General features: G+C 40.9%; 2 protein-coding genes across 4 annotated transcripts; both read right to left on the bottom strand.

Annotated features, from left to right (window-relative positions):
- Positions 1-1,437: 1,437 nt before the first annotated feature.
- LOC134883249 (piggyBac transposable element-derived protein 3-like) lies at positions 1,438-4,036 on the bottom strand. The gene is made up of 2 exons (XM_063911539.1): positions 3,808-4,036; positions 1,438-3,109 (listed from the first exon to the last, which is right to left on the bottom strand). The coding sequence occupies exon 2, from the start codon at positions 2,905-2,907 to the stop codon at positions 1,612-1,614; it is 1,296 nt and encodes a 431-aa protein (XP_063767609.1). The 5' UTR covers positions 2,908-3,109; positions 3,808-4,036; the 3' UTR covers positions 1,438-1,611.
- A 2,436-nt stretch (positions 4,037-6,472) lies between these two features.
- Positions 6,473-20,994, bottom strand: usp48 (ubiquitin specific peptidase 48). 3 transcript variants are annotated; one of them, XM_063911409.1, is made up of 28 exons: positions 20,833-20,994; positions 20,212-20,349; positions 19,631-19,751; positions 19,318-19,459; positions 18,990-19,117; positions 18,579-18,703; positions 17,833-17,941; positions 17,496-17,629; positions 17,186-17,271; positions 16,626-16,805; positions 16,148-16,285; positions 15,794-15,943; positions 14,346-14,546; positions 13,571-13,682; positions 13,131-13,270; positions 12,961-13,035; positions 12,726-12,850; positions 11,878-12,000; positions 11,681-11,742; positions 11,345-11,455; positions 9,776-9,906; positions 9,558-9,664; positions 9,346-9,453; positions 8,606-8,788; positions 8,321-8,446; positions 8,191-8,239; positions 8,079-8,105; positions 6,473-7,153 (listed from the first exon to the last, which is right to left on the bottom strand). In XM_063911409.1, exons 2-28 carry the CDS (start codon positions 20,343-20,345, stop codon positions 7,131-7,133), a joined length of 3,150 nt encoding a protein of 1,049 aa, XP_063767479.1. In that variant the 5' UTR covers positions 20,346-20,349; positions 20,833-20,994; the 3' UTR covers positions 6,473-7,130. The 3 variants fall into 3 exon arrangements, 2 of the variants coding, with proteins under 2 accessions (XP_063767479.1, XP_063767480.1); XM_063911410.1 differs by lacking the exon at positions 20,833-20,994 and adding an exon at positions 20,510-20,778; XR_010168244.1 differs by lacking the exons at positions 6,473-7,153; positions 8,079-8,105; positions 8,191-8,239; positions 8,321-8,446 and having other exon boundaries at positions 8,766-8,788; positions 9,776-9,901.
- Positions 20,995-21,644: the final 650 nt, after the last annotated feature.

The raw sequence follows: 21,644 nt of genomic DNA, 5'->3' as shown, positions 1-21,644 counted from the left end.
TCCACTGAAGCGCTGTCAGAATGCAGGCACGTTGGAGGGGGCGTGGCCCAACATGTTGCGAATATGGGGCTTGTAGCAGAAGTGACGAATGACAATATAAAACGACTTGATAAAAAAAAAATACTAATGCATTTATTTCAGCTTTATACCATTTCTGTTCATGAGGGTTTGTTGTATTTTTTTTTTTTTTTTCGTGCCGTGAGGTTGGGGGGGCCGGCAGGGTGGCCATACTCTGACCAATGGTGGCCGTGGCCCCCCCTGGCCACCACGTGGCCACGCCCCTGCATAGAGCTTACTTTGAAATCCCTCTCTAGCACACACTGGAGCTGCCGAATGGAGTCAACAAAGGCATTGTGGCAAAATTACCAGCAGTTGCACGAAAAGGTAAAGCTTTTTTCCACAGATGAAAAAAGGGAGACACGTTCAGAAGCACGTTCACTCTGTAAGCAGTTTGAGACATTGGAGATTGCGTTCATGGCCACGTTTTGGGATACAATATTGTCACGATTCCATGCAACTAGCGCTATTTTGCAGCGCAGCGATGTCTCACTTGAGTGTGCTGTCAGAGCACTGGAATCACTACGTGATTCCGTTGCTGCACAGAGGGATCTTTTTAACAAATTTGAGAGGGCCGTATTGAGTGTGCCTGGTGTCAGCCAGGTGTACAAGCATGACATTTGTCGTCGAAAGAGACACAAGGCCTTTGCTGACGAAACAGCAGGAGAGGGCATTGAGCTCGGGGGAAAACGCACATTTCAAATAGAGACTTTCAATGTTGCCATGGACACACTCACACAGAGCCTCAGACACCGTCTGGAGGCATACAGGGACTTGTATGACTTGTTCAGTGCGCTTTTCTTTGAAAAGACTGAATTGGATGCCTCAGTGATGCAGAAGGCCAATGTTCTGGCATATGCCTACCCATCTGATATGGATGAATTTTTAGGCGATGAAGTAATCCAACTGAGGTCATTCATCAAGGCTGGGGATGACACAAGCCCAAAAGGACTGAATTTTGGATTATGCCCTTGAGTCTATGTTTCCGAACGTGTATGTTGCGCTTCGGTTATTCCTCACACTGCCTGTAACCAACTGCGAAGGTGAGCGACCATTCTCTCTCCTGGGTCGGATAAAAAATGAATTAAGGACGAAGATGAAACAAGAACGCCTCTCCTGGCTTTCTCTGATGGCCATCGAGAGTGAGCTGACCAAGTCATTGGACTTTAATGACGTGGTCAATGAATTCGCGCAGCGCAAAGTCCGGAAGAGATGCGTTTAATGATAGCCTATCCTCCTGGGAACCGAGGAAAAAAAGTGTCTTCCAATTTCTTTTTTATTGTGATTTTCTAACTATTGGGGGTGAAAGAAACAACTTACAATTAAAAAATTTTCAAATTTTGTTTTTATTTAAATTTTACAGTATGTCCACTGTGGAGGACAATAGGACTATTTTTGTGTAAAAAATGATGAAAAAATAATATAAGCTTTAACATGAAAATGAACAATATTGTTACACAAAGAACAAGTGTACTGTAATTTGAAATTCCTTCTGAACATGTTTGTTTAGGCTAATTTGAAACTCCTTTTGTTTTCTTGCATTTTCCTTTCTTTTCAACGATGATACTTCAAGAAACAATTCCTCTTCTTTGTGATGCACAGAAACATTTTGCATTTTGTACACCTCATGTACGTCTTCCCTTTGCAGCCCTTGTTTCTGCACCTCTCTGCGTGTTTGATATCCATCATTTCTGGCATATGCACAGCTCCTACTTTTCGCACAGATGGCTCTGGTTGTTGGATTCTCACTTTGGTTGGTGGTTCGTAGTCTTCACCATCTTCACTGTCTTCACTGTCCCCATCAAGTTCTGGACTATCCAACAACTCCTCAGCCAGGTGCAATTTAAAATCCAAGTACTGCTCTGTGTTCTTCACTGGACGTTTGAGTGCATTGCTGTCAGACTTGTACTGGATCCAGGAGTTTGTGATGGCAACATCAAAGAAGTGAGCGATCACACGCGTTGTCCACTTCTTGGTCCTGTTGGACATGCGGTAAAAGCTCAGCATGCGGTCACATAGGTCTACACCACCCATGTTGTCGTTGTACTGCTTGATCACTGCTGGTCTTTTCACCTGAACATGTTTTTTTTCTTTTTTGCACCATCTGGTGCAGATATCCTCAGGCTCTCTTCCGTGGATTGTGGACGCCATGGTTACGGCTTTGTTGTCGAACCATTTTGTGACAGACAACTCAGGATTCTTCCTGACCAATGACACCATTGTTCCTCTTCCCTGTTTCTTCATCACACTGTCTCCTGGAAACTTGCACTCTTTGGGCACTCGGTTCATCATTATGGTCCCTGTAGCTGGAAGGCTCTTTTTCAGCAAAGTATCAAGGAGCTTGATCGTTGTAAAGTACCGGTCAAAGTACAAGTGGCTCCCTGGTGGAACGGTCTCAGCCATGCGCAGCACTGACGCAGACCCTACGCCCTGTGCTTGGTTTTGGAATGTGTTCTTGCCCTGAAACACTTCGAAGTCAAGCATCAGGCCATTCGGAGATGCAAGGACGAACACTTTCAACCCAGTAGGGTTAGGTTTACCTGGAACGAATTGCCTTACTGGGCACCGACCAGTGAACGGGATGATCTGTTCATCAATGCAGACAATCTGCGGTCTTGGAAGGCTGAGACATCCTTGCCTCACACGTTCAAGTAAAGGCCTGACTTTCCACAGAATGTCTTCCTTTTTCATTTCCTCGTTTACTGCCAGGTCATCAACAAGCTTTAAGGAGCCTCTAAGCTTGAAGAACCGATCCCTTGTAATTTTTTGGCTTATTATGGGCACTTTCGTTTTTTTGGCCCAAAACATCTTGATTCTGGGATAGCCAAGGCAGGCCATATGAACTGACATCCCAAAGAAGGTTTTAATTTCTTGTGGAGTGGTATTGAGGGACACTCCTCTGGATTGTAGCTCTCTTTGGTTAGTGAACTGTGCCAAATCTACAAAGGTTTTGTGATCGATATACTGAGAAAAGTACTGGAATGGGCTCCAATCAGCACGCTGTCTTGGATCGTCTTGATATTCAGGAGGCACTGGTAGCACAGGTGTGAATCTAAAATAAAAATAATAGAAATTACATTACAGTACAATTACATTACAATAACAGGAATAGAAATTAAGGTAATGTTTGGAGCAAAAACAGTGAAGAACAATCTGTTACACGAATTTAAGCAAAAGCGCAAACGCTCTGACTCTGAAGAGCTCAACTAGTTTCTGTGTGCTAGGAATTGCTGTACTACAGTAACAACATTTATTTAACCCTCAGTATGGAATAACATACTGACTAAGAAATGAAACAAACATACACAGTATTCCTGGTCCACAGAGGACGCCTTTCCTCCCTGTCACTGTCTGTCTCTGCCTCTTTGCCCTCACTGTCTGATCTCCCTGCATCTTGTTCATCATCATCTTCCTCCTCCTCCTCTTCCCCTTTTGCTCCGTCTTCCAGCACAGGGTCCTGGTCCTCATCCTTCTCATCATCAGAGAGCTCCAAATCAGAGCCTCCCTCAACTATCTTGAATAAAATTCTCTCTGCTTCAGTTCTGGTCCCTACAACAATGTAGCGTTAAATTTGATACATTTAGTCCTGGTGTCCATTTTAATGGACATTCATAAAATAGTTATTATTTAAAATCTAAAACAAAGTAAGTACAAATAAAGTTGTAAATATGATTCCTGACATGTTCATAAACAAAAAAATGTGTCAATGTCATTTGAAAAATTACAACAAATAGATGAAATTTGACTTACCTTTCCTCTTTCCATAAAATGTGGCTGTGCCTATGGCAGCCATTTTGAAGAGGAAGAAAGCGGTGGTTCCCTGCCACCAAACCAATGATGTTGTATATCAATGGAAAGCCCAGGATGTCCTCTTTAGAAGACAACGGGTATTCATAGAGTAGCTCAAAAAAATAAAGAATTATTCACATTAACTAAATGTCCACTATAGAGGACACAAGTCTATGGGCTGGGTCCCAGGAGGATATTTAACCATTTTTAGGCTGCTTCACACAAACATGTAGCCTACGTTTCAGATCATAACTTCTGTGTGAGTGATTTGTTCAACAGTGATGTTTCATGAATTAAAATGTATTTTTAGCGCAACCTTTGTACCGCTGCTGATTTGTGCGTGAGTGCGGAGTTGGGTTGTGTGCAGATGCGGCGTGTGTGTGTTGGTGGGGGGGGGGCCTTGTCTCGTCGTTTGGGCCCAGGGGCCCACGGACTCATAATCCGTCCCTGACAGGTAGCCATGGCGAGTACCCATTGTTTGCCAAGTTCGCTGACTGCCGTCCACACAGTTTCTGACCTGTAGAAGTCGGTCAACCTACGCTTAAGTGGTCAGAAGTAGAAGCATGTGATGACTAATTTGATTAATAGTGTTTGATTATTTTTAGATACATTTGTAGTTATTTATGTGTAGAATAACACTCACTCATTTGATAAATAGTTGATTGGCCTATGGGAGGGGCTTAAAGCATATAAGCCTCTGGCCAAAAGTGATTTGGGGGAGTCTGAAGGTGGCTGTAGAGCAGAGAGGTACTGGTTAACATTTTCTGAGAGCTGTATAAATGTTTATTTTTGGGCTGTAAATAAAAGCACTTAAGTATATGTTTTTGCTACTCTATTCATCTTATACATTTTCTTGGTTATTGCATCCACATTTTTCGTCACACACACACACACACACACACACACACACACACACACACACACACACACACACACTTTTGAGAATTTCTTTTGGTTAAAATTGAATAAGAATAAAGGGGCGGTCCACTTTAAGACAGACAACAGTGATAGCTATAAATAAATAGTTTTAAAAATAGTTCAACCTCAAGTGGATGGAATGGTCCTATTAGAATAATCTCTCGTAATCGGCTTGAGTTTCAAAACAGGATACATGTATTTATTATCCTTGCAAGAATGGAAGTTCATCACATACAGCAGGTGTCCATGCTACGGCCCGGGGGCCAAATGCGGCCCGTGTCTATTTTGAATCGGCCCTCAGCTGGTTCTAAAAGTGTAATGGAGTATGACCCACAGCTGAAACTTGTGCTTTTCTTAAATAAATTCAGTCAATTAAAACTTTGTCTAACAAATGTTAGTTGATAAAAAAAAGCACAATAACTGATCTACATAACAAGCTTGGAGTACGCCCTTCATTTTTACTCTCATTATAAGCAATCTGAGGCTTCTGTTGTAAGGAATGAGCTGCTAACACTTTTTGTAACAAAATAAATGAAACCCTACTGAGAGCTGTGATGTAGGCGGTTTGTTTTCTTAAAGCTTATTCAGGTTTCAAGCATAATTTACCTTCATTTGATTGATTTTGCTAACTTGTAACTTAACCTATAAGGCAATATACCTCAGCTCTAGTGAGGGGCCCAACCCTTGGTATATTTTTCTGTATGTGGCCCTCAGCGAAAAAAGTTTGGACATCCCTGACATACAGCATGGGGTACAAGTAGCTCCCTGAACAGTGTGCTACACCTGCTTGTATACAGGAGAGGGTGTACAGTCACAGGATGGAGGAATGCCACAAGTGGAACAATAGTGGTCTAATTGTCCTTGTCCATAGTCTAGTTTTATTAAGAATTGCATGTGAATGGGCAGACTGCTGTCACGCATGTTTCTGATATGACATTCAAATGCCTGTGTTTGCATAAAGTCAGAAAGGCCGGAGCATCGTTAGAAGAAGCCCGATGCTAAACCTGGCACAACATCTGTTCTCTTTGGAAGAGATAAACTCCACTGTCAAAATACTACTTGATCTCTTAATCAGTTTTAACTTGGGCAATTATTGACACTGCTGCTCGAACAAAATCCTTTCCCACTTTTGGGATAAATAAAGTATCTATCTATCTAAACTTAACACAAAAAGTAAGGACATTTGTTTTTGGTAGATTATTTCTTGATTGTATCAAAGCTTTTTGGCAATAAATCTTATGCCGTTGGAAAGCCTGTTTATTTCCTTTTCAAAAGGTGCCACATTTGTGAGGAACATGCATTTGTGATGAGCATCAGGCCTGAGTTTGTGGGTTGCGCCCATGAAAAATGTGACAAATGTATTTTACCTTGTAATCCTGATAGTAATTCCATTTTTGACAGAATGCACCTGTAATCTTATTACATCTGTCTTTATGTAATAAAGACATTTAGTGTGGCTCGTCATACAACAAAAGCACCTTTGCGGACCTTTACCAAGTAATTTAGAGGACAGATTAATCGAGGAAATCAGTTTCAGCACAGTGAGCATTTCATTATCAAAATGTCCAAAAGATAAGGCATAAGGTATTGGCTTCCACAGGACTGAGATAATCCCAAATGCAGTAAGTTACTCTAATAAACCTATACCAATAACAATATTTGGCAACTTGCTGAATCACATAATTACAAGTATGTGAGGACACATGAGTGCTTTGAAAATAACTTTATTGTCCATAAGAAATAACAGTGAAAAGAACAGGACATATCACTGCTTGCATTCTGTTTCTCACTCCCAACTCTCACCGTGTAGCTACGTAATTCTAAATGCCACATGGAGTATATGGATATAGATTTGCTGTAGAGGTAATTAATGTTCTAACATTTAGGAGCAGTTATATTTGTAATACTTAACAGTTACTCGTGCATTCTTTTGACAAACCTGAAAACTCTGCAGTGAGAATACAAGCTTCCACGTAAAGGAAAGAGAGAATATTGGATTGATTTTTTTTCTGCCATAATTTAAAAGAGTCAAAAACAAAGCTAATTTTTGAGTAAAAGTAGAAGTTTACTGAAGCCAAGCCTCAGAATAAAACAGATTCATTCAGATTCTATTAGTCAGGTAGCAGCACTGCCACACGTCCTTCAGAATCATTAAGAATTTTAAATATCAAAGTCCAGCTAACCCTAAGTAGAGAAAAGCAGCGGCTTTGCAACATAGTCACAGTTTTATTAAAGAAAGCCTACTCAAAACGTAAAAAAAACAAATTAAAGCACTTATTTATATATGGACCCTTGACAAATTTAAACTTTGTTTCATTTGAAATTTGTATCCGTCCAATTCAAGGATAGCAACGTCCCCGCTATCCTCAGTGGCCGAGAAGCCCAGTGCCTGCAGGAAGACAGAGATTCTTCCATTAAAGCAAAGCTAAAACAGACTTTCACCAAAAATAAAATAAAAATGAATCCAAAAGGAATAATGAGATGAATTCAACTTGAGTATACGGGTATCCCTTTCTATTTTAATGCATGAATGAAGGGAACTGAGATGTTAGCTTACTACTTGATATTAGTCTAGTTCCAGCTGGTAAACCCCGAAATGTTCAGTACTCAACGTTTAATGTTAGAAATGTATAGTAAGCTGCCGTATACTAACTTGCATATGTTGGGCAATTTGCACAATTAGCATAAGTTGTGTTAATTGACATTAATAGCTTTATAGCCTATGTTGACAACAGTTAAAAATAGAGATTTTTTGGATGCTGAATCCATTTCTGCAATTTCATGTCAGGATTTTGTACCCTCTGTGGGCTGATTCTGACCACCATGAGTAGTGCTGCAACTATTGGATATAGATTCAAAGTATTATCTCTACTGTGGAACGTTTTCTTTTTTTACAAATAGGCAATCTGTCAAATCCAACTGATCCAATAAATCGACCCAAAATCAGCCCCTAGGGACTACAAATATGGCCTCTTTCTGCTCCTGTAAATATCAGATATGGTTTCAGTGTCCTCGATATACTCCAAAACCACTCCAAAATTGTCCAAAACCACGCCTTTTTTAATCTATTGTTTACATAGGCTGTAATACCAATTAATGTTAATCAACACAACTTCTGCTAATTGTGAAAATTGCCAAACAAATGAATGTTAGCATCCGGCAGTTTCTATGTGCTGGGGACCGTACTAAACATTTCTAACATAAAACCTTGGGGTACTCATTTCAGGGTTCACAATTGGGCTCTACGAGCTGGCAACTAAGGGGAATACCGTAGAAGAAAACAAACCCATCAAATGAAGAGAAAGCATGTTTACCTTTAAATCCCTCTTCAGGCATTCTCACTGTGAAGGAAAGGGATGAGACATGCTATTATTATACATTCTCTTTTACTAATGTAACATATCTTAGGGGAAGATAATGACATACCCTGATAGACATCATCCATTGCAGCATAGTCTGCTATTGGCTCATCAGCCTGTGAGGAAACAATGAATGAATGTTGTGTGGACAAAAGGAAAGTATCTGTAGTGCGTGTGATTTCTAAAGTAGGAGGTACCTTTAGACAGATGATGCTCTCGGGGATGACGCCCAGACTACCCAGAGTGGCCGAGTCGTCCGTCAGACTTTCACCATTGATGGAGAGGTTCTGGTCAAATGGAGCCACGGAGAAGGCGTGCATTATCTACAAGGTTAGGAGCACAGCAATGTTAGTTTAGACAATTCATTCACTTTAGAGCACAGTAAAATGACAGATTCCTACTTTCCTCTATTCATCCTCAGATGTCATTCTACATTCATTTTCAATGCTTCAGGCTTGTATCCAATCACATGGAGCCCTCACCTGTATTTTTAGCTCTTTGAGTGTCTGATTAGCAGAAACGATCAGCGCTTTCTCTCCTCTGAGTTTCCTGTGCCGGGTGCTTCTCCTGATCCCACCTAGTCTGGTCATGTTGGTCACAGGGACTGCAGCTACTGATGCTGAGCTGCCGTCATCCAACTTCAGCCGCTTTGCACCATCTTGAGACTGAAAGAAAGAACTGTGTAATAGCTGGTAGGGGTGACAATGTGTTTATTTCTCATCTTTGCAAACACAAACAAATGCTTAAAGCGGGTAGGTAAAAAGCCAGCAATAGTTAGTGCCATTTTAAAAAAATTATCCAACTGAAAAACCCAGCCCAACGCTCCCCACTCTTTTCCACTGAAAGTATCTGTCATCACTGAGGTGGCAACACTGACAGCCCCTCCCTCCATTATGAACAAAAACATATCATCATAAATGTAACCACTGGACACGGCTATTTTGAGCACACAGATGTCAAGCTAGCAGCTTGTGGGACACTGGACACACACACAGGCAGAGAGCATAGTGCATGCTGGTAGACTGGCAGGTTGGCCTTCCAAGTGTTGCATTTGGGAAGAATAAAATAAACTAACGGACTCACATGCAAGGGCCCCTAGGGTGGCTGCGTGAACAAAACTTCAGGACACTATATCTTTACAGCTGTTGGAGCTTTATCAATGCCCTGGAATAGAAATCTTTTTTACTACGGTTCCTGTTGCTAGTCAGAGTCATGGACTCACCTGGTTGAAGTCTGGGTCTCTCTCCCCATCTACCTTTGGAGGCTCCTCCTTCTCCTCCTCTGCCTCAGAGCTGCTGGCAGTCAGCTCCGGAGCCCCCTCCTTTATTATCTATGCAGAGGACAAATCTTGAGATTGTGGGCATCAAATTCTAAACCTTATGTAAATAAAACTATTGTTACGGTTTGATGTCCGAACAGGTCATTTGTTCATACCCTCTGCTCCTCCATGACTTTGCGGATGTAGATGGTTGCTTGGGTATACTCTCTGAGGTCCCTCTGCTGCTGGAACAGGAAGCTCTCTCTACACTCCCAACAGATATCTGAACACAAACAAGTTTTTTATAAGTGATAAAAAAGCATTAGAATAAACATTGTAAAGCTGAGCCATGCATGTGTGAGGGGAGGCATTTTCCCCAACTGTGCACCCCTACCAGGCTGAGTGGTGTACTGCGGGGTGGCCCCGCTGGGTGTGGTCTGTTTGAAGCAGTGGATAGAGATGGGCTGGTCCACGATGAAGAGCCTGCTGATCACTTCCCACTCGCTGGGCCAGAGCAGGGCTACACTGTGCAGGACAAACAGCGCAACATGAGACCACAGCAGAGTCAGTAGGTTGTACATCCCTTCACAATTATACACATATGAATATATTTATTCATTTATCCCAGTCCCTGTAACATCCACCATCACAGCAATCTAAGCAAAGGACTACCAACAACTGTTGCATTCAAACACTTGACCAAAAGCTGAATATTTCACAATAGTACAGTATCCCAAAACATGAAATGATGTTACTCAAGTGTATTACTATTTGCTACACCCCTTATTATTAGCATGGGCGGGGCGGCAGTAGCTCAGTCTGTAGGGAATCGAAGGGTCGCCGGTTCGACTCACAGCCATTTCTCTCTTCATTAGTGCATGTCTATGGTTCCTGTTTATGTGTCTGTGTGTTTTTCTGGCTTATGTGTATAATTGTAAAATAACGCCAGAATGAAACCTGAATTTCCCCTCAGGGATTAATAAAAGTGGAATTTCTTTTCTTTCTTTTTTTATCTTAATGGACTGCAGTGGTGTAAAGTAACCACGCAGATTTACTCAAGTACAGTACTTAAGATCCCCTATTGTGCAAAATACTTTTATACATAAATATGTGTCCCTGGTGTGTAAGGAGACTCACAAAGTGTCAGAAAATACAACCCTCTCTCTTCTCCTCCTTACCCACGTCTCTAAAAACGGGGGTACAAACGAGCTGATTTGCTGCCATTATGACGTCATATCAGAAATGTGGGCTGGCTTTACATTGAACTCCTGGCAACGTCCCGCCCACGTGACACGTCCCAACCTATCGTCCCCCATATACAGTCGCGAACTGAATCCCCTCCGCAGCACCTCTCTGTGTGTGTGTGTGTGTGTGTGTGTGTGTGTGTGTGTGTGTGTGTGTGTGTGTGTGTGTGTGTGTACACAGCAGGATGTCTGCAGGAGGGACTTAGAGTTGTTGTATATATAATGTCTCTGTTCTAGTGGTAAACACTGAGAAGTGTTTCAGAAATAATGCTGGATGTGGTTTGGAACATAATATGGCGTTTAATCACGGCAGCGTTCAGCTGAGTTTCTCCTTTAGCAACTTCTCTCTTCAGACAGAGAGCTGTGCTCCAAAGGGGCGTGGCCAGCTTCAGCTCATTTGCATGAAAGGGAAAGTCAAAGAGTCAGCACTTTCTAAAACGGGCTGAAACAGAGGGATAGCGGACATGCTAAAATGCATTATCTGGTATTTTGAGCAAAACACAAGACATGTTTTTTTATATATTTGAGACCTATAACATATGCCATAAAAGAGCATAATAGGAGACCTTTAAGTCAAATGTTGAGGTAGATTACTTACATTTGCTACTTTGTACTTCTACTCCACTACAGTTCAGAGTTAAATGGTGTACTTTTAAAACGCCACTACATTTATTTAATCCCTTTAGTTACTTTACAGAAGTTTAATAAGCAAAACTCACTGTTGAGCATCTCCAGTGATGAGGGAGTCGTAGGTGAACATGAAGCCTCCGTGAGGACACAGCAGAAGAGTGTTGCCTACATTAGACACTGGAGAAGACTTGGTGGGCCTCCTACAAAAACACACACATATAGGAGAGAAAAATAACCAGGTAAAAGCTCAACTTACAATTTTATATATTCAAAGTGACTGACCAAATCAGAAATGAAAGGCTCAATCTAACTGCAAACTAAGTCATTACTAAAACGCACAACTCATAAGTTTCTCTTTTTAGAAACTAATTTTACGGAAGGGTGAACTCCCATTTTATTTGATGAATTTCTTCAAACAAACATACCTTATGAACTTTCTCCATTCATCCACGAAAAACAGCGGGACTATGTACAGAACATCGGTGTCCTAGGGAGACAAACAAAACAGCATTCACTGTATTCAGCTGAGTCATAGTGGATCAGGGCATTTGCATCATCCTCATGGTGATCCTGCTCATTGAGCCTCTATTCTTTATAGACATGTGTCCTCTGTTGTGTGTACCTCAGGCCACTTGTTGAGGATTGGCCGGTTCTTCTCATTGAAGAGGTTGAGCAGCTGGTTTTTCTGGTCCAGGGCCATCATCTTACTTACCGCCTCGTTGTCCTTTTCTTCCTGCTCTAGAGTCTGGACACACAAAAAGGAAATCTTTGTTTTTACAACCAACCCAATGGTTCACTCTCTTAAAATACTTCATGTTTTGAGCTCTAGCCTAGCTATTCATCCTTTTAATAATATTCAAAGCGAAAACAAAGACCTGAGGATGGCAGAGAGCATTCTTACTTTAAAAAGCAAACTCAAAACCCAGCGTTTTTAATTTGGCTTCAAAATGTGAAGCACTTTGAGTTACCTTTGTGTACAAAAAGTGCTATATAAAATATGTTTGACTCGAATTGATGATTAAGATAACAGTGTTTTTTTGTATCATTATCTACATAGTCATTAATTCGGGCTGATTTTTAGTTCAACGTTTAGGTTACAGTGCATTAACAGAGCCTACGCACATGGCTGCCGTAGCTCAGGTACATTTCCTTAAAATCTATCAGCTTCTTTTCTCCTAAGGTTCTCCAAATCTTAGTGATGCCCTCATTTTTGTAACACACATAGAAAAGCCATCTCCCTTGCAAAACGTTGAGTATTCAAATCAATCAAAGAACGTACAACAGCATCCATTGACTAACACCATTACTCTGAATAATTAAAGAAGGGTGACTGAAATGTCCATGTAGTGTTGCAGCTATTCTATTAAGTTCCATCTTTACGCCTGCAGTCGCTACGTTTAGAGAAAACACTTTCAGAAAGTACAAATGTAAAGAAGCAGGTGAGGTATCTGTGTGTGTCAGGTTACTCACCAGGCACTGCTGACAAGGCTCTTGGTTTTGGGTGAATGCTGGGGCTTTGGGGAAGTATTCCCTTAGCTTGTCCCAAACTTCAGAGGATACCAGCTTCCGTTCTGTCTCCAAAATACTCAGACCCCCTACAGCAGGAACAAACACACACATTAAGCAACCAACATATTGGAGATTGTTACATGTAATAGTATTGAAAAGTAAAGGATTTCATTTAGATCATTTGGGATGCTGGTACCGTGAGTGCAGACAATGTCTTCATTGAAAGTCTTCATGTCATCCTCGTTTCCCTCTGAGAGCTCCGAACCAAACTCTACAAACAATTTATTATTCTTATTTACAGGATTTCTGACCAACATTTCCAAAGCCAGTTGTATTTCAAGACAGAAACAAATTCAAGACTCTCACCTTTGCAGTTGATGTGTGGTCCCTGTCCATTGGTCTGGCCATTGCTGTGTTTGGTTTCCTGTTCGTCTTCGTCCAGCTGCTCTAATGCCAACTGCCTCCAGCTACGCAGAGAGGCTTTGCCCGTCCAGTAGCCCTCACCACTGACACACATCCACACACACGATTCATTTAGATATGCAATTCTGTATTGCTCATTAAGGGTTCTATCTTATGAAGGAACTGCACTGGTTCTGAAATAACGCTCTTTAGCTCTTTTCAGAAAGGGAACACATAACGATAAAGTGTGTTTTACATTATTTTCCTTTTGGCTTGCACAATATTTGGCACCTGGTAAGGTAGCAGTAATATTGCTGCCATGAGTTAATGACTGTTGAAATACATTTTGCTCTAAACTTGACTTGATGCACAGCAGCACAAACTCTTTCCTTGAGTGTGTTTACCTGAGCGTGCGTTTAACCAGGTTGGTGATTTCCTTGTAGTCTTCATTGAGCTGGTTCTTGAGGCGCAGCACTCTGCACCGCTTGCTAACACACTCTCTACACATGGAGGAACCTGAACATACACATATCAGGATATGTGAACAGGTAGAAGACAAACATTGGGGTTTTAAGATGATATGCATTAAAAACAAGAGTGTTTACTAAAATGACAGGAATACAGGCAAACAAAATCAACCCCTGCTTTGCTTTTGTGAGACAACTAGTTGAATTAACGATTTGTTAATGATGACAGTGATCAATCAAGATCAACAGACTTATCAGCAACACATGTTGATATGCTCACATTGGAAAATACAAAATCCATGGGCATTGGCTGTTTATAAAATGTTATTGTTATTAATGTTATTATTAGAGTATTCTGTAGTCTCTGATAAAAAATGTGATAACCTTTGGATGGTGCTCACCAGGTTTAGTCTGATGCAGTGTAAGGCTTACAGGAATAGCTGTAATTGCAAGCTTAGTGTTGTATATATGCAAAGTGCTACATTACAGGCTCACTCTTTAAGTCTTTAGCATCCCTCCTACTACTATAACGGGTTTTTTTTTAAAGCTAAGCAAAGTTGATTCCATGCTTACATATTTAGTTTGAAGAATTTCAGAATTTTTCATAGTTTTAGAATAGTGATTATTGATACCTACTTCTGTGTAACTATTGAACTGAAAGCACTAAAACTCTCGTGATTTGAGAAAAGATCACCGCCTCTGTTTGACTGACCGTCCAGTCTGGGCCCTCCGCTGTAGCGCTCGTAGAGGACCTGGGCTGCTTGCAGGGAAACCCTCTTGGTGTCCCCAACCTTGTCTGGGTGCAGTTTGCCGTGAGAACAAAGGAAGCTGGCGTTGTCGATCTCTCTTGTTGCAGTGGAGTCCTCTAGCCACTTCTTCAACCACTCCATTGGGATGAACTCATATAACTCGCCTGAGGGGGGAAGAGCAGAGAAACACATCTAACATAAAGAGACACAAGAGTTCTGGTTGTGATCCAATAAATCCAGGCTGTTCTGTGATAACAACAGTGTTGATGTATCTCTCATATATCCATATTTAAAACATGTACAAATATTGAAATCAACACAACACCTGACTTCTGTTATTCTAACACTGGCAAATGTAGATATCATTCTAGTAAAGAAAAGCTTTTTGGCAAACATTCCTAATCCTATGCCCCTTTTCCACCAAACTGGATCCGGTTCAAGATCCTATCTTTTACTTTTCTGGCGCTTTTCTGGTTCTAGCCCGAGCTCAAGTGGAGCTGCGTCATCATTTGCATCATGACCATTTACGTGCCCTCTTAAGACTGATTCAGATTCACTGGCTGACTGTCTGACTGTCACACGAGCAGCTGATGCATCCCCCCTCCCCATAAGTGAATGTGTTTCAGTCTGAATTGATGCTGGCATCTCTGTCTCTGGCATTAGACAGGTGATGTTAGCATAGCCAGCGAGGCTACTCTCACTATCTTGACTACTCTGCTTTCCTATTGTGGCACAAGCCGTTTTCTACAGGCATATTTTACCGGCGTAGTTTTCTTTATTATTTTACTTCTGATGGCAACCTGTGTAGCCCATGTACTGATTCCATCCGATAGCTGCGATAATACAACAGGAGAACGTCTGCCTGCTCTTCCCAATGATCAATCACAGTGAACGGATGGTGATTAAAGTAAGGTCAAATAAACAGCGTCACACTGAGCCTGGTTAGTGTCGCCTGACTTTATAAAGTGTGTGTTTGTAAGTGTGTGGTCGCGTTGTAGTCACTTTGCTCAGCGATACTGCTTGTTACAACTTGTACTCGCTGTACTCGCCATGAACTGTTAATGCTCAGGTTAATCTCCCCCCTCCGAAGTAAGCGTGACGTATTGGTTCGTATTGGATCTTGGATCTTGCCGAGCAGCTGAGTGGAGCCAGAAAGATCAGTTTTTTCAGCGCTTAAAGCCGGCGCCGCTGCAATGGAAACACGAAAAACCAGATCTTTATCGGCTCCGGCTCCGGGTTGGTGGAAAGCAGCACTATTGGTTCATCAGGGTAGTGTTGCACAAGTCAAGCAATGCACCTCCATTATTCAGCCTTTCCCTTAATTACCCTGTCTGTACTGGTAGTCACAACAAACATGTACATTTTTGTGTGTTTTTGTTTCTGAGGGTGATCAGGGAATGTTTTTACCGACCGTCTTTTGCGGGTAAAAGCTCGTAGAGCTCCTTCACCTCCTCATGCTTGGCCTTGCCCTTATCCACGCTCTGTTTTCTCATTTCCGCCATCTCAGTGCACCACTCCTCGAATTTATGGTTGTCTTGGTCCACCAACCTCTGAAGGAAGGCTGGAATCAAGAGCAGAGGTAAAAGAAACCATCAGACAAATCACATGGACCAGGCTCTATCTTTAATAATAAACCAAACCAGACATCTAATCTTTAAATAAAATGTAAAAAATAAACTTCAAAGGCTTTTTTGTCTGGCTGTCATCTTTGTTTTTGTCAAGAGACATATTGCTCATAAACTAATGTGAAAAGGATTTTACTCACCTGGCACCTCGACATTGACACAGGAGGAATCAGACTTCTCCTCTTCCTGGACCTTATACACCAGCATGTAGGCGTTTCGGGAGCAGTGGTAGCCTTTGCTGCACTTTGGCTTTCGTGTCTGGGACTTCACTGTCTCAGCTGGGGACAAAGAATCCCACAAGGAAGAGCAACAACTTTGAAAGCGTGAATAGATGCAGACCTGACCCTCAGGTGTATGAAAAGGTCAAATCCTTGCAGGATATACACTTTGTAAGATTTGATACATTTTATTAATCTAGTGTCCTTTTGTACAAATATCATGCTGCATTTTGGGATTTCACCTGGTTTTCAATATGCTGTTTTTTAACAGTAAAGATTAATATTCAACATTAAACCTAAAACTGGATAACAGAAGGACTGCTAGAAGTCACACATAGCATATAGTAGCTAAGAATTTCACGCAGGTGGAACCATACAGTGTGTGTTTAGTAATACTCACCAATGTCCTCCTCAATGCCGAGCTGCAGCTTCTTGCCTTCCATTTTCTCAATTTCCTCATCATTGAACTTGTACCAGTCCCCGGTGCTGGCGTCCTTCACATGGGCGATATAGTGGCCAGAGTATGCACTGATGCCCCGGTGGATCAGCACCGCACTCAGTTCATAAACACACTTCTGGTCTGGAAAAACAGTTCGTCCGAAGACGTACAAAAAAAAAATCAACACACTTCATCTGCAAAGAGGCATAGAAAAGTCTGCTGCTGCAGGGGGGGGGGATGTAGTTTAATCAAGCAAGTATTCCAAACTAAATTCTGAAAAATGAGCGAGCAGGGAATTTGTTGTGACCGTGATCCGTCTCCACATAGAGCTTTGACATTGTTGAACATGTTTTCCTGAAGACTATTGAAAATGTACCTCTTGTTTCTTTTAGTGCAAAGGACATGGTCTCAGTCTTTTAGTTATTAAATAAAGGCGTTTAGTTTCTTCTGTAGAACTGACACGTCAATATGCATTGATTGTTAAGGGAAAGTGCAGAATGTGTGTGTCCTACTGCTAATACCTTCTTTTCCTTCCAAGAAAGGCCCCATGTCCAGCTGCTCAGGGAAACTGATGAAGGTGTTGAGCTTCTTCTTGTGGCCTGTTAGTCTAGGGAAGACACCATGTTTTAGTTTACCTTTTTCTCCACATACACTGACGGTAGTGGGGAGGCAGCAGCTCAGTCTGTGGGGACTTGACTGACAGAGCCAGAGGGTTGTCTGTATGCGTTCCAGGCCTATGTATCTGTATGTAACAACATAGGGAAAACAAGAATTCCCCAAACATATGAGGAATTTTTCAGGTGCTTCTTAATCAGAACTACAATGGCTGACCTATCAAAGACGAAGCGCATGAGCTGCAGATTGATGGTTGGAGGAATGCTGTGCAATCTGATCCTTCGAGTAGCGTTCTGTTTACTCTGACAGCTCTCACAGAAATAGCGGTTATCTCCATCCAGCTTCTCCTCCTGCAAACAACAGCATTTAAACTCATCTTATTTCCCATTCTCAACTGCATGAGATTGTGAGATGAGATTTATTTTTAATTGTTAAAGCCGTAGGAAATTAGCTTTTTTTGAAAAAGGATCTCCCGGCAAATTAATACAAACACATAGGAATTGTTGTCCCATGAAGTCGGAATAGAGGCCTGAATGTCAGGAATCAACGCTACCTTCAGGAACTCTGTGACACACTCTGTGAGATTCTTATGGCCCTGGATGTTCAGCTCCAGCTCGTAGAATCGGGACGGCAGAGCAGATGATCGGCCACACTGGTTACAGCTGAAAAACAAAATGACAGATTCCAGCACAGAATACAAAATGTCTTATTTGTTATTACAAAATCAGTTGTTAATGATGAGTTTTCAAATGCAATTTGAATAAGTCCAATTCAATATGGTGCCAGTCCTCAATACCTAATCAATCCTTCTCTTCTTACAACTCAAGTCAACCTACAAACGGGCTGTATGCCTTTAGCATAAAACGGCTGTTAAACGTAATTTCACCTTTGACTTGCACCTCATCTGATAAAAGAGCAACAAAGCCAGACATGGAGGTTCATGTAAAAAATCTTATGCTCACTGCTCTCAACTGACAAATGTATGGAAGCGGTGTGTAATATGAAAACCACAATCACACATTTTTAATGAGATCATTTGTGGTTGGGGGGAGTCAAAAGCATTGGCAAGTAGCGTATGAATATGTTGTCGTTCATCATAACTCAATAAATTCATATCGTATATACTTTTTAGTAGATTATCAGTGTGTCCTCATTATCAAAACTTAAATCAAACGTTGGCCTCTAGTTGAATGTCACACAGTTAATGAAATTCAAGTTGTGACATTTTAATGAGTTCTGATTTCAAACACTATTTTTACTGAAATAAATGTGTCAGGTTAGAGTGCTGAGTGGTCTTACACAGTAACGTAGGAGAACTGTCCGCAGAACTGCCGCTGGATGACATTCTGCAGGTTGGGGTTCTTTTGCTTAGATAGCGTGTCCTCCAATAAAGACAAGAAAAGCTTGGAAAACTCCTGGGCATCCTAAAAAGAGAGGGTTGAATTTAGTCCTCCAAACCAAAAAATAATAAAACTAATAAACATGCCAGCACTCCAATTATGTGTGTTAATTCTGCTGTGTAATCCTGAAACAAATATTTGGTTAATTGTTAAGTTGCAGAGCTGAAATCAGACAGATTTTTGACAGTAGGTCATATTTTAAGACGTGATTTTGGGATCTGGCTTGGAAAAAAATATCCACAAACTAATCCAAGTATCAGTGAAATCAGTCCTGAATTACAATAGCTAATAGCTTAATGTAAGGATTTACCTGTTGCTGTCCTGTGTCCAGGCCCAGTGCTTTGACCAGCCCTGAAGGGTCAATGTATTTCCTGTTGCTGTTTTGCAGTAGTGCAAACAGATACTGCAGATGCTCGCATATAGACTCAGGCTCGTAATCTGTAAAAGACAGAGACATCTGTTGTAGAATGAAATGATTTCATCATGTACTTCAAGGTAAACAGTGTCGACTTATAAAGATATTTAAGGCTCATCCGTACACTGTGTTGACAGTGAAAACCATAGACAACTGGAACAGGGCATTACATGCACTACTTAAAAGTATACACAAGAAAATGAAAGTACTTTATAAAAAATACCAGACTCAATATTGTGTTCCTGGGCTCGGGGATTGTGGCACTGATAGAGGCTCCTACGCAACTCAAGGTTGTGGAACCAAACTTGCAGGAATGTGTTGACGTAACATGTTGCACCCAGGTTTGTCAGGCCGACAAATGTGTTCTGGAAGGGGGCAGAGACAGGCACAGACAGAGAGATTAATCAACTGTTTCTTTAGAAATCTTCCATCTCTGGCCTATTGATAATTTCCCAGGACTTCAGAAGTGAGTGATCTGAAAAAAGAACACAGATGAGGAAAACATTTGCAAAATGTGTGGCTGATTAAATAAATACCTTATCGCGACGTTCTGAATTTGGGTCATCGATATTGTGGAAAGCATTTTCATCAATATCCCCAAGCCACGCCTGTTCACCAATACCCACAAGACAGTTGGGATTCCCTTTGCAATTCCTCCTGCAAGAGCAATAGGATCATATCTACTGTTTCAATTTCTGCTGTTAATGTAACTAATTCTTTTGAGTTGGGGAAATACTTCTTAAAATCTTGAAGTTAAGTTGGGTCTTTATTAAAAGCTACACACCCATTGAAGTTAGTTTTTTTTATACATAAATGAGAGCACAGATCAAGATAAGATCAGTAACATTTCAGCTGCACGAATTAGTGCCCACTGCTTACCATCATCTTGATTAACGTGTGCTATTTAGTGGAATGCCAACATGAATATCCCTATGACCTTTCATACTAACTTCACAAGGCTCCACAAGCACGGAAATCAGACTAATGATGAACATTAGCATCATTCTGAGAAGCTGGCCATTAGGCCTTTACGTTTCAAATGTAATCAAACAACTGATACCGATATTCACATAACAGACAATCGTCGGTTAAACATGTTTTAATATTGTAACGTTACCTGCAGGTTCCTCTCTTGCAGGCCAGGAGATTGACGCGATATGCTAGCTCGATATGCTCCTGCCTGATATCTTCTGGCTTCACCGATTCCACCCAACGCCAAGCCGCTTTCTCCAGCTGTAAACGGGGCGCCATAATCCTAAAATGTAACGTTAACCACACAGTTATGTATGATTAGAAAAAAGCAAACCAGCTAATGGCCTAATGTTAGCCAAACTATATAATGAATGCTAACATAGCCGGCTAAAAGGCTAAGCGAGTTCTTACAGGTCATAGCTGGGTTTTACGAAGTAACCTACCGTTAGCTATGTGATGCTACTTAACATAGCCAGCTAATATTAGCCTACTAGTTTCCATACTTCCAAATTAAACTTTTAAAGTTAGCATTTTACACCACACATCGCATACATTAAGATAGCGCTGAAATAATTGATAACGACAAAGGTATTTGTAGGGTAACGCCAGGAGAAAGGACTACCCTTGTGCTAACGTTAGCTAGCTTGCTAAAAATGTAGCTAGCCCGACCGGCAGTGTTAGCAAGTCATTTTCCCAGCATTTTCGATTCAACGCTATCTGACGCTAACGTAACGAGTTTATTGTGTAAAGTCAACTAGTATCGAACCTTTCATGCGTGCAGCTGCTTCACCAAAAATATTTAATGTATTTTCACATTTTATTCACGGTTTATTTTAGATTTAGCGCCCTTGCGTCAATTTATAAATAAATAATGTCTCCGCTCAAAATCAACACGACGTCAACAAGTGACGTAGTTGACGTCTCTTTGTTGTGACTGGAGGGAGGAAGTGTAAAGTCTGAGGAGCGGAAACACGCTGAGCCTTCAGAGGACACCTTCCTGTTCGAAGTGGCGTTTTAACACAGAATAAAACATGTTTTTGTTACTAATTTATAACCTAAACAGGTTATTAATTTAAGTCAGAAAAGTGTGATTATGATTTATGGAGGCTCACACCTGACTGATTTGTGATAGCCAAATAAATAATAAGCAACATTTCCATTTTTAATATATAAAAACAAATTGAAGATCAAATATTTATAAGCAGTTTACCTTAAATCCTTGTTAGCTTTCAAAGCAATTTGATGAAAAATGCAATTTGAAAAATGTGCGTTTTGTATTCACTATGAGTTTATAATTCTAAAACTACAATATTAAAGTGCTTGTACATTAATTTGTTACTGTTAAAAACAGAATAATACAATATTCTTAACTTATTTCAACATTTTGAAAAGAGCCATTCTGAATAATGAGCAATGAGTACTTTAAAGTTAAAGGTATATAATGCTTCTGTACTTTTACTTAAAAGTAACATTGAATTGTGTTCTTACTTGTGTGTTTTTAGACAAAGGTATTTGTAGGAGCCATTTTGTGTGTTGTTGGCATGTCAGTTTATTTAATTTAAATGTATAGTGCAATAT

This window comes from Eleginops maclovinus, chromosome 20 (assembly GCF_036324505.1).
Source record: "Eleginops maclovinus isolate JMC-PN-2008 ecotype Puerto Natales chromosome 20, JC_Emac_rtc_rv5, whole genome shotgun sequence".
NCBI classification, from domain to species: Eukaryota; Metazoa; Chordata; class Actinopteri; order Perciformes; family Eleginopidae; genus Eleginops; species Eleginops maclovinus.
This window is presented reverse-complemented; position numbering and strand designations above follow the sequence as displayed.

Excerpts from the sequence above, each read along its gene's own strand:
- LOC134883249 (XM_063911539.1), bottom strand. The coding sequence starts at position 2,907 with ATGTCAGTTCATATGGCCTGCCTTGGCTATCCCAGAATCAAGATGTTT.
- usp48 (XM_063911409.1), bottom strand. The coding sequence starts at position 20,345 with ATGGCGCCCCGTTTACAGCTGGAGAAAGCGGCTTGGCGTTGGGTGGAA. Across the intron at positions 12,851-12,960 it reads AGACATTGTCTGCACTCACG|GGGGTCTGAGTATTTTGGAG; the intron begins GTACCAGCATCC and ends TTCCTGCTGTAG. Across the intron at positions 9,907-11,344 it reads ATCACTGGAGATGCTCAACA|TGTAGCCCTGCTCTGGCCCA; the intron begins GTGAGTTTTGCT and ends TGTCCTGCACAG.